This window comes from Ruditapes philippinarum, unplaced genomic scaffold (genome assembly GCF_026571515.1).
Source record: "Ruditapes philippinarum isolate M1 unplaced genomic scaffold, ASM2657151v2 ctg17405_1_1_1_1, whole genome shotgun sequence".
Classification (NCBI taxonomy): domain Eukaryota; kingdom Metazoa; phylum Mollusca; class Bivalvia; order Venerida; family Veneridae; genus Ruditapes; species Ruditapes philippinarum.
Window position 1 is genome coordinate 1 of NW_026853338.1, and position 17,604 is coordinate 17,604.

Sequence of the window (17,604 nt, forward strand, 5' to 3'; positions counted from 1 at the left end):
CAAAAAAATTTTTTTTTAATTCATGTATAGGTAAAAGTTACAGAAGTTCTTTTGTATTCTAGAGAACACGACCTGGGGAGAACCCAATGGGATTTTAGCTCACTTGGACAAAACCCCATTGGCTAATAACCCATTGCTAAATTTGGCAAGGAAGACAATAGCCCACTGCTAAATTTGGCAAGGAAGACAATAGCCCACTGCTAAATTTGGCAAGGACAATAGCCCACAGCCAAATTTGGCAAGGAGGAGAATAGCCCACAGCTAAATTTGGCAAGGAGGAGAATAGCCCACAGCTAAATTTGGCAAGGACAATAGCCCACAGCTAAATTTGGCAAGGAGGAGAATAGCCCACTGCTAAATATGGCAAGGAGGACAATAGCCCACTCCTGAATTTGGCAAGGCGGACACTAAACCACTAAGGAGGACAATAGCCCATAGCTAAATTTGGCAAGGACAATAGCCCACAGCTAAATTTCGCAAGGACAATTTTGCAGAAGAACAATAGTCAGCTGCCAAATTTGGCAGGGAGGACAACAGCCCATTGCTAATCAAAAAGGGTTTTTAAATCATATTTGAACTTTTTTCATGAAAAATACATTGAGTAATGTTTATGCATTTTTTTATAATAAAATCATCAAACAAATTTCAAACTAGAGGATGCTTTTGTAAAAAAGCGCATGTCTCCCCCACTGCTGAGAATAACTGTGAATGGAAACAGGAATGGAAATGGAGATAAAAGAACAGAGTATATAAAACCAGACAACTGATATATCACTGATATATCAATAATAGTTAAATGTCCTCACTGATAAGAACTCTAGTTATCATCCGGAAATGAGAAAATGACCAATGGTCACTGTGACCTTAACCTTTGACCTACTGACCCCATAAACAAGAGGGATCATCTGCTCAATAAGACCAATCATCCTATGAAGTTTGAGGGTTGTAGGTCTAAAGGAACTCTAGTTATCATCCGGAAAGGAGAAATTAACCAACGGTCGCTGTGACCTTGACCTTTGACCTACTGACCATTAAAACAATAGGGATCATTTGATGAATAAGACCAATCATCCTATGAAGTTTGAGGGTTGTAGGTCAAAAGGAACTCTAGTTATCATCCGGAAATGAGAAATTGACCAACGGTCACTGTGACCTTGACCTTTGACCTACTGACCCAAAAAAAACAATAGGGATCATCTGCTCTATAAGACCAATCATCCTATGAAGTTTGAGGGCTGTAGGTCAAAAGGAACTCTAGTTATCATCCGGAAACGAGAAATTGACCAACGGTCACTGTGACCTTGACCTTTGACCTACTGACCCCAAAAACAATAGGGATCATCTGCTCTATAAGACCAATCATCCTATGAAGTTTGAGGGCTGTAGGTCAAAAGGAACTCTAGTTATCATCCGGAAACGAGAAATTGACCAACGGTCACTGTGACCTTGACCTTTGAACTACTGACCCCAAAAACAATAGGGATCATCTGCTCAATAAGACCAATCATCAGTCCTATGAAGTTTGAGGTCTGTAGGTCTAAAGGAACTCTAGTTATCATCCGGAAACGAGAAATTGACCAACGGTCAGTGTGACCTTGACCTTTGACCTACTGACCCCAAAAACAATAGGATCATCAGCTCTATAAGACCAATCATCCTATGAAGTTTGAGGGCTGTAGGTCAAAAGGAACTCTAGTTATCATCCGGAAACGAGAAATTGACCAACGGTCACTGTGACCTTGACCTTTGAACTACTGACCCCAAAAACAATAGGGATCATCTGCTCAATAAGACCATTCATCCTATGAAGTTTGAGAGCTGTAGGTCAAAAGGAACTCTAGTTATCGTCCGGAAACGAAGAATGGACGGACGGACTGACGGACGGACTGACGGACGGACGGACTGACGGACGGACAGGGCAAAAACAATATGTCTCCCCCCGAGGTGGGGGAGACATAATTAAGAACAAGTACATGTGTCTCTTTTTTAATTTGAATCTAATTTGCCCTATATTTATTACTGAAAAAAAAAAAAAACCCAAAAAAACACTTTTATTTTTTTAACAAAATATCTGGCAATATTTCTGCAGAGAAAAACAACAGGTCATAACTAAGACTATAGCAAATTCTGAAAAAACTAGAACTGCCACTTTCATGGCCTGAATACCCCCGCATACCACTTTGTCAGAATCAACAGTGGACATTTAAAGCTCAAGACAACCTCGGTTACTAAGCCAGTGCATTGCTAAGTTATGTATTCTACATGCTTCAAATGTAAAAAAAACAAAACAATACACTGCACAGATATTCTTAAGCAATTGAGAGGAAAAGATTTTTTTTTGTCAAGGTCCCTGTGACCTTGACCGTTAACCCAGTGACCTCAAAATCAATAGGGTCACCTTATGGTCATGATCAACATCCATGCCAAATACGAAGACTGTGGGTCAAAGGAATCTTAAGTTAATGGGCGGACAAGCTTTTTGAAGTCAAAGCCCACTGTGACCTTTACCTTTGACCTGGTGACCTCAAAGTCGATAGGGGTCATCTACTAATCATGACTAACCTTAATGCCAAATATGAAGACTGTGGGTCAAAGCAATCTTAAGTTATTGGGCAGATAAACTTTTTGAAGTCAAAGTCCCTGTGACCTTGACCTTTGATCCAGTGTCCTCAAAATCAATAGGGGTCATCTACTAATCATGACTAACCTCCATGCCAAATATGAAGACTGTGGGTCACCACAGTCAAAGGAATCTTAAGTTATTGAGCAGACAAGCTTTTTATAGTCAAGGCCCCTGTGACCTTGACCTTTAACCTGTTGACCTTAAAGTCAATAGGGGTCATCTACTAATCATGACTAACCTCCATGCCAAATATGAAGACTGTGGGTCAAAGGAATCTTAAGTTATTGGGCGGACAAGCTTTTTTAAGTCAAGGCCCCTGTGACCATGACCTGGTGACCTCAAAGTCAATAGGGGTCATCTACTAATCATGACTAACCTCCATGCCAAATATGAAGACTGTGGGTCAAAGGAATATTAAGTTATTGGGCGGACAAGCTTTTTGAAGTCAAGGCCCCTGTGACTTTGACCTTTGACCTGGTGACCTCAAAGTCCAATAGGGGTCATCTACTTATCATGACTAACCTCCATGCCAAATATGAAGACTGTGGGTCAAAGGAATCTTAAGTAATTGGGCGGACAAGCTTTTTTGAAGTCAAAGCCCCCTGTGACCTTTACCTTTGACCTGGTGACCTCAAAGTCGATAGGGGTCATCTACTAATCATGACTAACCTTAATGCCAAATATGAAGACTGTGGGTCAAAGCAATCTTAAGTTATTGGGCGGACAAGCTTTTGAAGTCAAGGCCCCTGTGACCTTGACCTTTGACCTGGTGACCTCAAAATCAATAGGGGTCATCTACTAATCATGACTAATCTCCATGCCAAAAATGAAAACTGTGGGTCAAAGGAATCTTATGTTATTGGGCAGACAAGCTTTTTGCAGTCAAGGCCCCTGTGACCTTGACCTTTGACCTGGTGACCTCAAAATCAACAGGGGTCATCTACTAATCATGACTAACCTCCATGCCAAATATGAAGACTGTAGGTCAAAGGAATCTTAACCTATTGGGCGGACAAGCTTTTTGAAGTCAAGGTCCCTGTGACCTTGACCTTTGACCTGGTGACCTTTAAATCAATAGGGGTCATCTACTAATCATGACTAACCTCCATGCAAAATATGAAGACTGTAGGTCAAAGGAATCTTAAGTTATTGGGCGGATAAGCTTTTTGAAGTCAAGGTCCCTGTGACCTTTGACCTGGTGACCTCAAAATCAATAGGGGTCATCTACTTATCATGACTAACCTCCATGCCTATTATGAAGACTGTGGGTCAAAGGAATCTTAAGTTATTGGTCGGACAAGAAAAAACCGCCAGACAGCCTGACGGACAAGCTGAATCCAGTATACCCCCCTTACAACTTTGTTGTGCGGGGGTATAAAAATTACTTGCTAACAAAACAATATTAAAAGGAATCTACTGAGGTTTTTTGCTCATGAAGGGAAATAATTTTTTGTAATAATCTTGAGATTAAATTTGATGTAGGTCTAGACTAAAAACTTGTGTGCAGAATTTTAATATTCTTATTGTGAAAAATGACCCATAATTGAGAAGTGCTGCAATGACTTTCACTAAAATTGGGCTATTAAGAACAGCACAGAAATGTAGGATTTTCTTTTTATTTTTATGTGTATATCTCAGATATCTTTTGCATATCTTTTTTGTTTTAAGTGCTAAGCTGATCTATGAAATTTTGTTTTTGTTTTCTTTTTGTTTTTAGACTTTTGACCTCAGTGGAGTTTCTTCACCATATTAAGTTCCTGTACATGTACAATAAAAGTCTTTCAAGCACCAGTTAATCACATGTTTCCCCACATCTTCAGCAATATTTTCATAGCAATGAAAAAAAACAGTAAAATAATTTAACAATATAATAACATAAATATGCTTTATATCAAACTTACAAGACTAGCAGATAATTACCAGTAATCTCATGCAAACAAAACAACCTAGCACCAATGAAAAACATACAACTCTGATCAACTTGCTTTTCATACATGCTCGAAAGTTTGACATTATTTCATTAATGTTATTGAACCTTAGAAATTTAAGGCAAAGAAAATTTTACCTTTTTCTTTTGTTTCCTCATCTTTTACTGAATCATCAGGTGTCTTCCCATCTTTATCTATATTCATTTGTGAGATCTTGAATGTGTCGTAGTTCACAAATGTAGCTGATGGTATCTGGGCACGTAGACGACTTGACAAACCACCTGTACAGATATAAATTTGAATAGTTAATTAAATTTATCCACCAAATTATTAATATTAAAGAACTTTTAGGGACTCAAATGATGAAACACAAAACTGACAAATTGTGAGAGCATGTTTGATAAAATCTCATTTTTATCTTTAAATCCTTGACAATTAATTACATTATAACATATTATATGCCTATCAATGATAACCCCAACAAACTATTCAAAAGATTTTGACTTTTTTAAATCCCTGGACATTTAAATAGTAAAATTTCCATTGAATACCTGAAGAGCATTAATTTTGACTTTGGCATATACATGTATCTTGAGATTAAGTTACCAAAAATGAAAAAAGAAAAATCCACAATGTCAGTAGTGTGGTGACTTAAGAAGGTAAACACCTGACTCATTTAACTGGAGCATTAAATTCATTATTCAACATTGAGTTTTAGTTTTTAAGACACTATAATGCAGTGATAAGTTTTAATTTTAGATGGTTGAAAATAACATAATTATTTAATGATAAATCATCAGATACTGGGTACAATAAATGATGGGAACAAAATAATCACCTAGTTTTTCATCTTGTCTGGAAGCACTTTTCTCCTACAAATATAAAATCATGATTGTTATCAAAATTAAACAACAATATACAGTCTAACTTGCCCATGCGACCACGTGTATTAAGCGACTTTTGTCTTAAACGACCACTTTAAATTCCCCCCCATCATTTTCTCTCTATATCTTTAATGTATTAAGCGACTTTTGCTCAACGCGTCCAGCGACCGCTAATGAATCACCTAATTGACATCAATCTTTTCATTAAACGACCACTTTTACCTGTCAAGTAATTGTGTTTTTAGAGAACGCCACCTCGTTATGTCACAAGTGTCAACAATCAAAACACAACAATAAACGTGTGAAAAACTATTTCCCATACCGTTTTAGCGTATGCAAATGAAGTTAAGTCCAACAAGAATGTCGAACGACACATATACCCCCCTTTCTAGCCATTGACTCACATAATTGGTAATTTTATTAAAGAAACTTGCCAAAAATGGGTACATGGAAGTGTTCAATTATGGAAAAATCAACGGAAACCATTTTGACATTTTAGGCCCATGTGACATTGACCTTTGACCTAATGACCCCTAAATCAATAGAGGTCATCTAATACTTATGACCAATAACTAGGTGAAATATGAAGACTTTGTGATGAATACTTTTCAAGATAATCAGCGGAAACCCTTTTGACATTTAAGGCCCCTGTGACCTTGACCTTTGACCTAGTGACCCCAAAATCAATAGGGGTCATCTACTAGTGATGACCAATCACTGTGTGAAATATGAAGACTTTGTGATGAATACTTTTCAAGATAATCAGCGGAAACCATTTTCACATTTTAAGGTCCCTGTGACCTTGACCTTTGACCTAGTGACCCCAAAATCAATAGGAGTCATCTACTAGTGATGACCAATCACTATGTGAAATATGAAAACTTTGTGATACATACTTTTCAAGATAATCAGCGGAAACCATTTTGACATTTAAGGCCCCTGTGACCTTGACCTTTGACCTAGTGACCCTAAAATCAATAGGAGTCATCTACTAGTGATGACCAATCACTATGTGAAATATGAAGACTTTGTGATGAATTCTTTTTAAGATAATCAGCAGAAATTATTTTCACATTTTAAGGTCCCTGTGACCTTGACCTTTGACCTAGTGACCCTAAAATCAATAGGGGTCATTTACTAGTTATGACCAATCACTGTGTGAAATATGAAGACTTTGTGATACATACTTTTTAAGATTATCAGCGGAAACCATTTTGACATTTAAGGTCCCTGTGACCTTGACCTTTAACCTAGTGACCCCAAAATCAATAGGGGTCATCTACTAGTTATGACCAATCACTATGTGAAACATGAAGACTTTGTGATGAATACTTTTCAAGATAATCAGCGGAAACCATTTTGACATTTAAAGCCCCTGTGACCTTGACCTTTAACCTAGTGACCCCAAAATCAATAGGGGTCATCTACTAGTTATGACCAATCACTATGTGAAATATGAAGACTTTTGTGATACATACTTTTCAAGATAATCAGCGGAAACCATTTTGACATTTAAGGTCCCTGTGACCTTGACCTTTGACCTAGTGACCCCAAAATCAATAGGGGTCATCTACTAGTGATGACCAATCACTGTGTGAAATATGAAGACTTTGTGATACATACTTTTTAAGATAATGAGCGGAAACCATTTTGACTTTTTAAGGCCCCTGTGACCTTGACTTTTGACCTAGTGACCCCAAAATCAATAGGGGTCATCTACTAGTTATGACCAATCACTATGTAAAATATGAAGACTTTGTGATAAATTCTTTTCAAGATAATCAGCGGAAACCATGTGGTCTACCGACGGACAGACTGACAGACCAACGGACGGACCGACAGACAGACAGACAGACATTAGCAAAACAATATACCCCCTCTTCTTCGAAGGGGGGCATAATAATATCGGATAAACAATGCAACACTCCGCCCATACTGAGATGGTGTATACGCTTCGCTTGTTGACATTTAGACTGCATTGAATTGACCTTGAACTTGATCAGCCATTAAATTAATCGTAACAAATAGATGTAGTTTGTTCATTTCAAATGAAAAAAATGCACAACAGGAAACATCTTCACTAATAGGGTTTTCGTGTTGGAGACAAGGAAAAACAACGGAGAAGTTAAAAAATTCTGGAAAAAATGTCAAACATGTACGTAATGGATCTTGAAACTGTTTTGTCAATAAATATCAGAAAGTTATTTTTTACATTTGCATCCATTTAGATTATCGGAACGTACTTTTTTTTCAACATTTATATAAAAATGAAGTTGAAAAACAATCCCACCGAATAAAAAAGATGTCATTTATAAATTTTGACTTTTATATCATGCTGACTGTCTTAAGAGACCGTTTCATTAAGCGACCGTTTTGGGTGTTTCCCTTGCCCGGTCGCTTAATACACGTTTGACTGTATAATCAATGTGGGGAAACAAACCAAATCAATCATTTAAATTGTGTGCCATTGAAATGCACACAACAAATATATAATGTACGGTTTTACTTTTCATCAAATAGCACAAACATGAAAATTAGAATACCAAAATTTATTCTTATTCTTAGAGATAAATCCTTAAATATATTAACCCTTAACCTGCTGAAACCAAGTGATAAGTCTTTACCCTCATCATAGAACCAGATGCATCAGTGTAGTCTGACCAGGCTCTATACTGTTGGTACAACTAGCTTATTTTTTGTAATTTAATATTGCTTTCCCTTAAACTTAGAATGGATTGTCCTAAATTCAAAGCTGGGCAAATCCATTACAACTAGAAATGTGTCATCATGCCACGGATGCCCCCGCATGCAGCCAAAATTTCAGATGTTATAATATTTAGTTCCAAATTTGTTTGCACAAATTATTGTTTTCATTTTAAGTTCAAAGCCCTTAAAACTTTTCAACGTTTACACAAACCATTTTCATACAATGTTCAAGGCACTGAAATTATTCAGTCTTAACCTTTTGAAAATAGCATATTTCATATTTGTAGCCAAAATAATGGCTACATACATTTCCACAAAAGTATGAGTGCTGAAACTGAAAGTTCAAATTTTTTCCAATATTCAAGAAAGATAAGTTTCCTAAGATGTATCTATATTATTTTCAAAGTGAAAGGGACATAACTCTGCCAAAAAATCATCGAACCATGACCAAATTCCAACTTGACCTGCCCATTCCTTTGACATATCCATATGTCAAATTTGAGTTGAATATGTAACACTGTTGGGTAGATAATGAACAGAAACTGTAAATTTCATATTATTTTCAAAGTGAAAGGGGCATTACTCTGCCAAAAATCATTGAACCATGACCAAATTCGAACTTGGCCTGGGCATTCCAAAAACATATCCATATGTGAAATTTGAGTTGAATGTGTTGTACTGTTGGGGAGATAATAAACAGAAACTGAAAATTTCATATTATTTTCAAAGTAAAAGGAGCATAACTCTGCCAAAAATCATCGAACCATGACCAAATTCAAACTTGACCTGTATTTTCTCATGACATATCCATATGTCAAATTTGAGTTGAATGTGTTGTACCGTTGGGGAGATAATAAACGGAAACTGAAAATTTCATATTATTTTCAAAGTAAAAGGGGCATAACTCTGCCAAAAATCATCAAACCATGACCAAATTCGAACTTGACCTGTATTTTCTCATGACATATCCATATGTCAAATTTGATTTGAATGTGTTGTACCGTTGGGGAGATAATGAACGGAAACTGAAAATTTCATATTATTTTCAAAGTAAAAGGGGCATAACTCTGCCAAAAATCATCGAACCATGACCAAATTCAAACTTGACCTGTATTTTCTCATGACATATCCATATGTCAAATTTGATTTGAATGTGTTGTACCGTTAAGTAGAAAATGAACGGAAACTGAAAATTTCATATTATTTTCAAAGTAAAAGGGGCATAACTCTGCCAAAAATCATCGAACCATGACCAAATTCGAACTTGACCTGTATTTTCTCATGACATATCCATATGTCAAATTTGATTTGAATGTGTTGTATCGTTAGGGAGATAATGAACGGAAACTGAAAATTTCATATTATTTTCAAAGTAAAAGGGGCATTACTCTGCCAAAAATCATCGAACCATGACCAAATTCAAACTTGACCTGTATTTTCTCATGACATATCCATATGTCAAATTTGATTTGAATGTGTTGTACCGTTGGGGAGATAATGAACGGAAACTGAAAATTTCATATTATTTTCAAAGTAAAAGGGGCATAACTCTGCCAAAAATCATCGAACCATGACCAAATTCGAACTTGACCTGTATTTTCTCATGACATATCCATATGCCAAATTTGAGTTGAATATGTGCAACCGTTACTAAGATAATGAGCGGAAACTGATGATGACGGAATGACAGAATGACGGAATGACGGAAGGACGGAAGGACGGAAGGACGGAACAGGGTAACACTATATGCCCCGGCCATTACATGGCGGGGGCATAAAAATTTAGCAGATTAAGGATTAATACTAGTAACCAGGGACAAGTTAAAAGTTGTGACTTACCGGTCTCCGCACCTGCAACTGTTGTTGCTGTAGCAATTCTTGTCGTTTCTGAGCCTCAGAAACTTCGAGGATGTGATGACGACTTGAGCGACGCTCAGTCTGACTTGCGCTAGAACTCAGCACCCCTGACCCCATCAGCTCCTCCATGTTCATCTCTGAAATATATCACTTTCACCATGATGCCAGGTACTAGATTCATCTTTAATTATTGTTTTTTTACATAAAGTTAGGAACCAGATGTTACTTAATTTAAACATGCAGTGTTAAAGACAAATAGGGCAAACAAGAAAGAGAGAGAAAAAAAACAGAACTGAATCATGCAAAAGTAAAATTATGTAAACATTGAGAAAATTTCCCTGAAATGTAAAGAAGTTATGTAAATGAACAGCTTAAAAGATTGTTAAATTATCATGAACATATAATTACATAAATGATAAGGAAATATCTGCACAAGATCAAACATGAAAACTAAACATTTCCTCCACCATCTCACCAAGCTTAAAACACTCTCACTCTTAAACTACTGTGAAAAAATGTATGTATTACGTATATATTATAAAAAGAAACAATGTCTTATATGTAAATGTGGTAAATAACCTGAAATGAAACGCTGAAAAAAGCAGAAAATTACAGGCACACGTGTCTCTGATCACACAAAGCTTGTGTTGTTAACTGAACTGCACTCTTGCCAAGAAAAATGGTTCAGCTTATGAGTATTTTACTTATTTAACTATACTTATAATTATTTTCACTTCTTTTTTCTTTTTCTTTTTTTATCTTTCTCTCTTTACTATATGTATGCTATACATATTATAGTATTTTAATCCATACTTATTATTCACATTACTTGATATATATGTGTTTGTTTTTATCTTTATGCAAAATAATGACAAAAAAAAAAACTTTCAAACACCAGCAGCAAACTTGTTCAAAATACAGTAACAAAGATTTACAGAAAAGCAAAAATAAAACAGTGTGTCATATGACCATTTTAAGCCTTAAGTCACATGACCAAAGCTTTCAGTCACATGTTCAATTAAGCATTAAGTCACATGACCAAAGCTTTCAGTCACATGTTTATTTGAGCTTGTAGTCACATGACCAAAGTTTTCAGTCACATGTTCTTTAAAGCCTTATGTCACATGACCAAAGCTTTCAGTCACATGTTCAAATAAGCCTAAAGTCACATGACCAAAGCCTTCAGTCACATGTTCATTTAAGCCTTAAGTCACATGACCAAAGCTACAAGTCACATGTGTAAGCCATTGTACATAAACTCACCATTATCAGCAACCCATGTATACCCAGCTACAATAGTATCATACTATACTTTATCATTATTGTTAATAATAACTGACACTTTACTACTTACTAAACAAAACCTCTAACCATCATAATATTTCAAAAACATCTTTTCAGTCAATAAAAATGCAACCCCCTCCCAAACAAACGAGAAATGGAACATATAATAATTATCATGACAATTTTGCCATTCAAAGGCAATAACTCTTACAAAATTGTAAATAAATTTGCAAAAGTATATCAATTATTTCTTTATTGAAAATTAAATTCAAGAAACAAACCAGAAGATACTTCAAATAATTGATATAAAATGATTTGATTAGAAATTTTGTTTAGCACATATTTTTGATACAACCTAGACTAGCTAAATATGAATATAAGCAAGGTAATCTTCCCTGAGCTTTCCATTTGGTTCATACTGCATTTTCATACCATTTTATTATTCAATGTGAATGTGGAAAGGTATTTTACTTTTCAAGAGCTAAATGATAAGGCATCAGGACAATAACCTTTAAACTACAAGAATATGTTATAAATTTTTTTCATTTTAACCTTTACGCTTCTAAATTAAAGCAAATGGACTTAGGTCTTTATTGGCTGGGACAGTATGATTCATCTATCTTACAAAAATTGTAAATATTAATTTCATAATTAAAATATATTCATTGCTGATTGTTGAATAAATTTCTTAGTTGTAAAATAATTACACAAACTACTTTAATTGTAATAGAAAACTAGCACCATTTACTTTGTGAAACTATGACAAAACCATAAGGGAAAACTAGAAAAATGTCTATAGGACACATATGCTCCTGCCATACTACACATGTATATCAGTTAACTGTGACTTAGGTGTTGCAGGTGACACACCCTATGACCATGGTGAAGATCTGTTTTGACAATCCATTACAGAAGATAAAAAGAGTTAAACCAAAGATAAAGGCAGACCTTTGACTTCCATCTGCTAGCTTGACCTTGAATATGCAAACATGGATTTTGCAAATTACCCAACTGTGGTATGAATGTGATTGTGCCAAATATTTTGTCAAACCATCAAGGAATGACAAGAGTTTTTAAGCTGTACATATTAATTTCACCATTGACTGCCACCATCTTTAAACTTTAAAACTTTCAAGGTGGAGATTTGGGTCTTGCACACAATACAGTCTTCTTTCTCTTCCTTGAATCCCATCATGCATGCAGAGGTTATTGACTGGTCACAAACGCAAGCTGCACTCAGTCTATATGACAAAACACATAGTTCAATCTTTTTCTCTGACTAGGGATTAAGGACTATCATGCAACTCATTGTCTGCATATAATATTTAAGTCTACCAATCCATTTTGAATTTGAATCATGCATGCCAATGATATGGACTGGCATGAAATCCAACTCCAATCCTTTGCTGTGACCTTGACTTTTCAACTTGGGTGTCAGTCTTCCACCTGACACATCCTCTATTTATAGTGATCATGTTTAACCAATTTATTTTGAAATCATGCATGTAGTAGACATGGACTGGACACAAGAGAAATGACTTTTTGCGCACACAACACACAATCATGTGAACAAGGTAAACACTATATGCCTTTGCCCTTTGGTGGCAAGGTCATAAAAAACATTGCCCCTTTTAAAGGTCAAGATAAAAATTCTAAAGTCAGGAAAATACTGTTAAGCTACCTCTATAGGATTAAATATAATGGTAAATAATATTCCTCACTCTAGCTTTTGGTCATCTTTAAAAAGTTGTGATTCTCTGAACTGTGGCCCATTTTGCTTTGCTGTTGTTGAACAAAACCTAGTTTGCAAGTGATTAACATATACAGACAAACATTGATGACTCCAATTCAGGGTCTTGAATAAAGGCGGCAAATAAATGCTTAACCTGCTTAAAAAAATACTGATCAATCTTTGACCCCAGCAGAGCACAAATGTTTGCATCTCAATTTTTTGTACTTTCAAATTGAAATAAGTGGACTGTTCCAAATTTGAAGCTGGGCAAATCCATTATGTGACATACAGGATGGGATGAAAATAAATTGTTCTAGAAACAGGAATCTTGGGACTATTAACATTAAATCATAACAAACAATAAATTATTTTGGAATTTCATATGAAATGCAATTACTAAGAAGATTAGTTTCGTAATACATTTTGTAAAGCTGAAAAAAGGGGTAAAAATGGATATGATATTATTGTATACTAATTATGTGATAAAACTGCTTTTAGCTCCCGGGTGTAAAAAGTCCATGCTTTTCCAGGGATTTCCATGGAAAATAAGAGGCTGGAGTATTGGAACAAAATTTTCCAGCCTTTTCCAGCCTGAAGCTGAGAAAAAATGGGCTGGAAAAACAGGGAAAAAACATGGAACATTTTCCATGCTGCATGGAATATTTTCCATGTTTTCCATGGAAAAGCATGGACTTTATTCCATGCTTTTCCATGTACATGGAGTATTGGAACAAAAGTATGGATTTTTTTCCAGGGTATTCCATGTGTCTGCCAACCATAGAGGCTGGACTTTTTACCATGGTAAATAGTCCAGCCTTGATGGAATAACATGGAAAAAAATCCAGCCTAATTCCAGCATCCCTGAATGTTCTTAAAATGTAAAATTCTGAGATGGAATTCAGCACAGGAATGTTTGGGGTGGAATTTTTATTAGTTTAACATGATCACATATTTCTTTCACAAAATTTAATACATATCCTTTAGTCCAAATACAGAATAGAACATCCTACATTCACTATAGCACAAACAGTTTTTTTTTACTAGCTGCAGGTTTGGTAGGTTCTGGTTGTCTTATAAATTTTAGCAATTATTTTGCCCTTAATCTGTCAATAAGAAACCTTTTTTAATCTTAAATTTGTTTCAAGTGTTTCTGATTATTTAAATTACTATTTCTTTTATTGATGTCCATTTCCAGTCCTCTGTCTGACTGTTTCCTAGAACTTCTTGTGGTTGTGCTCACCTTTAAAGATAAAATTCATAATAAATTTAACACAGATGTGGTAATGACTTATGTTTTATTGCATATAAATATTATGCAGTTATATTTCGTATCTTTTAATAACATCAAATCTTATGTTTCAACAGTATTTACTATTAAATATTCACTTATAATGCTTATGCATATTCGAAAATACTAAAGCAATGCAGTATATCTTATTTCAAAGTGCACAAGTGTTTAAGAATTCCTCTGTACATGTATAAGAATTTAGTAAATTTGTGACAATATTTATCACCCAGTATGTATTTTTTCAAGAAAAGACATGGAATATAAAAGTACACATATTGAGATTTAAAAATATACCTTTTCAGGATTAATACTGCACATCATCATTAAACACTGCTGGTAATTCTCACAGTCAGCACTTATGACCCATCCTGCAAGTTATGTAATTGTATAATGTAAAATGTAATCATTGAAAACATAACACATACATGTAAATAACAAATGATTATCGTATGATGTTCAGCTGTACAAAACTAATGATTGTACCATTTAGTCATATTTAATCAAATTGATTTAATTTGTTTTATTTGTAGGAAATGAAAAAGATCTACTAACAATTGTCATTTAAAAAATATACATTATAAAGAAATCATTGAATAATTTATATTTTACAGATTATACTTGTATAGATTAAAAACAATTATCAGAAAAACAAATGCATGAAGTTGAAAATATAAAAACAACCTTGATCTCTTGTTACAAATGTTGATAGTTTGATATATATAAATAACCTGTTTCTGCATTAATGTAACTTAAGGTTTATAAATACCTGATTCTGTTGTATATCTCCTTGTCCCAGGTGATTCTGATTGTTATCATACCAATACTTAAACACTTTAAAATCTTAAACAAAACAATATCTCCAAAACTGCTTAAATATCAAGAACATCCTCTGCACTCTTTGCTGACCCAGATATCTTAGAATTCAAAATTTACAACAGTTATACTGGACAGGTCTATCATTATGTAAAGCAGGGTTAATCTACTCATCATTTTAACTTTTATTCTTTGAGCGTAAAAGAAAATATCAAATAGCTAATAGATATATAGGTTTTAAAGATCATTACAAATTTTTGTACAAAAAAGATTGCAATGTCTTTCTAGACACTTTCTGCATATGAAATTTATAATGTTATCTCTCCCCAAAATAATCACATGGAACAGCCTGATCTGAAATGACCAGTGGAGTAAATTAGTCATGCACAGATGTTGAGAAAATGCTGGTCAATGAGTTTTATCAGATCTCTGATCTGTGTAGCGTAAAATCTCAGTGGATGTAGTATTTATTTTCCTAAATATTATCAATTTAATATAGATTATGACATTCTTTCATGCACTGTTTTGTTTTGTTTATTTAATTATTTATTGTTATCCAAAAACATGAATTCTTACAATTTAAAAATGGCAAACAATGCAATCCCATCTTGATTATTATAGTGTCTGAATGAATTTTAATCACAGACTTTAATTAATTTATAGTTAAACTTAAAGCCTGTAATTAAATGAATATTATTTCATTGTACATAACTTCATGTAAATTTATTTAAATAATAATATGTATTTTGAACAATCAATTCATTTATGTCTTTAGCATAGACATTTTTTCTGAGATACCCTTTTCAAACTGCATGAAATGTATAAAGTGTCAAATTTCAAATCATTTACAGTAACTTGCATTAAAATAAATGATGATTGTATATTTTCTTTGTAAATTCACAATATAATGTGCTGAATATATAAAGTAAGATTTCTTGTTGTAATTTTTACAAGTTTTTTCCAGCATACTTAGAGAAAGTTTAACACATTTCCAGCATCAAAAAAATCTAAGTTCCACTTTCCATGCTACATGGAAGTAAAGTCCATGGTTTTCCAGGCTTTTACCCCAAATGTCCAGCCAATTTCCAGCCTATTCCAGCAATGCTGGAAATGGCTGGACAAAAAAAGTCCACATAGCATGGAAAAAATACCAATTTTCCATGAATTTCCATGAAATTCCATGCTTTTCCATAGTTTTCCAGGGTTTACCAGCCTCTCTTCCAGGCTTACCCTGGAAAATCTACACCCGGGCTATGCCGTGCAATAAAATGTAAAAATGTTTTTATATCTAAAACAAATACCTCGCCAGACAACAGTATGGTTTTCTCCAATCATAGGAGAAACTCCTGACAAATAAAATTATAGATATAATAGAATAACATTTTTAAACAATTAAAACCTCAATTTAGGATAAAATTTTTAATTCCGGGAAAAACAAGACATATCGCTAAAGGTGATGGATTCTCCCTGAAAGTGCTCTTATGTCAATATACTATAATTAAAATATGTAAAAAAATGTAAAAATTATATTTCTATCATAATTGACCTTGACAATGGTGACAAAATTCAGAGGACTACACAAGATATGTTTCTACAAAATATGAAAGGATGTTAATAAATAAAGACTTCATAAGCAAAAGTAAAAAATAAAAAATTAAGCACAGGTGTCCTTGACCCAAATGACCTTTCACTCCAACCCAAATTTTGAAGACCAGGTATTTAAGATACCTTATATTGTCTATCAATAAAAAGGTTGTATGGTCACTGGTGTCCTTAACCCCAGTGCTCCTGATTTCCAACCAAATGTAGAGGACCACATAGAGTATAATATTCCTACCAAATATGAAATTGTTCTGTCAAAAATAAAGACTGTATAAGCAAAAGTGTAAAAATCTAGTTTTAGCACTGATTACTTTGACCTTGATCAAAGTGAACCCAAGTACTACCCAAACTTGGAAGATCACCTAGGGTATCTACTTAGCTAATATACAAGTGAAAGTATAAGTGAAAGTGTAAAAATCTAGTTTTTGCACTCATGACCTTGACCTTGTCCAAAGTGACCACAAACTCCATCCAAAAGTACAGAGTAGAGGCCCACCCAAAATATATTCCTACTAAATATGACAGCTCTCCACAGCTAATAAATAAAGTTGCTAGAAAAAATGTGGGAACAGCACAATGGAACAACCAAAAGAAAAAGTGGAGACCAAAAAACAAGGACATTGTTGGATGCTCCCCGACAATGAAGTAGTTTAAAAGAATTCAATTCAGGGGCTGTTGAGAATAAACCAGGCAAAATATTACAACTGAAACAATGCTATGGGGCATAATTTTGTGAAGAATCACTGAACCAGAACATGCTTCTAATAGTGAATTTGCTAGGAAATTTGAATGAATTCCAGGCTGTGGTTGCTTCTAAATAGGCTCATAAGAGGCATTATTATTTGCTAAAAACTACTGAAACAGGACATGTTTTTTAATATGTGTACT

The 17,604-nt window shown here is 34.4% G+C and overlaps 1 protein-coding gene across 2 annotated transcripts; it reads right to left on the reverse strand.

The window, feature by feature from the left end:
- Window positions 1-668: 668 nt before the first annotated feature.
- LOC132736536 (uncharacterized) lies at window positions 669-17,597 on the reverse strand. 2 transcript variants are annotated; one of them, XM_060723679.1, is made up of 4 exons: window positions 16,416-17,597; window positions 9,980-10,134; window positions 5,390-5,423; window positions 669-4,832 (listed from the first exon to the last, which is right to left on the reverse strand). In XM_060723679.1, exons 1-4 carry the CDS (start codon window positions 16,447-16,449, stop codon window positions 4,660-4,662), a joined length of 396 nt encoding a protein of 131 aa, XP_060579662.1. In that variant the 5' UTR covers window positions 16,450-17,597; the 3' UTR covers window positions 669-4,659. The 2 variants fall into 2 exon arrangements, with proteins under 2 accessions (XP_060579662.1, XP_060579663.1); XM_060723680.1 differs by lacking the exon at window positions 16,416-17,597 and adding an exon at window positions 11,261-13,469.
- Window positions 17,598-17,604: the final 7 nt, after the last annotated feature.

Coding starts and splice junctions, on each gene's coding strand:
- LOC132736536 (XM_060723679.1), bottom strand. CDS start 16,449: ATGATTGGAGAAAACCATACTGTTGTCTGGCGAG. Junction 10,135..16,415: donor CCATACTGTTGTCTGGCGAG/GTATTTGTTTTA, acceptor GATATATTTCAG/AGATGAACATGGAGGAGCTG. Junction 4,833..5,389: donor CAGACAAGATGAAAAACTAG/GTGATTATTTTG, acceptor ATATCTGTACAG/GTGGTTTGTCAAGTCGTCTA.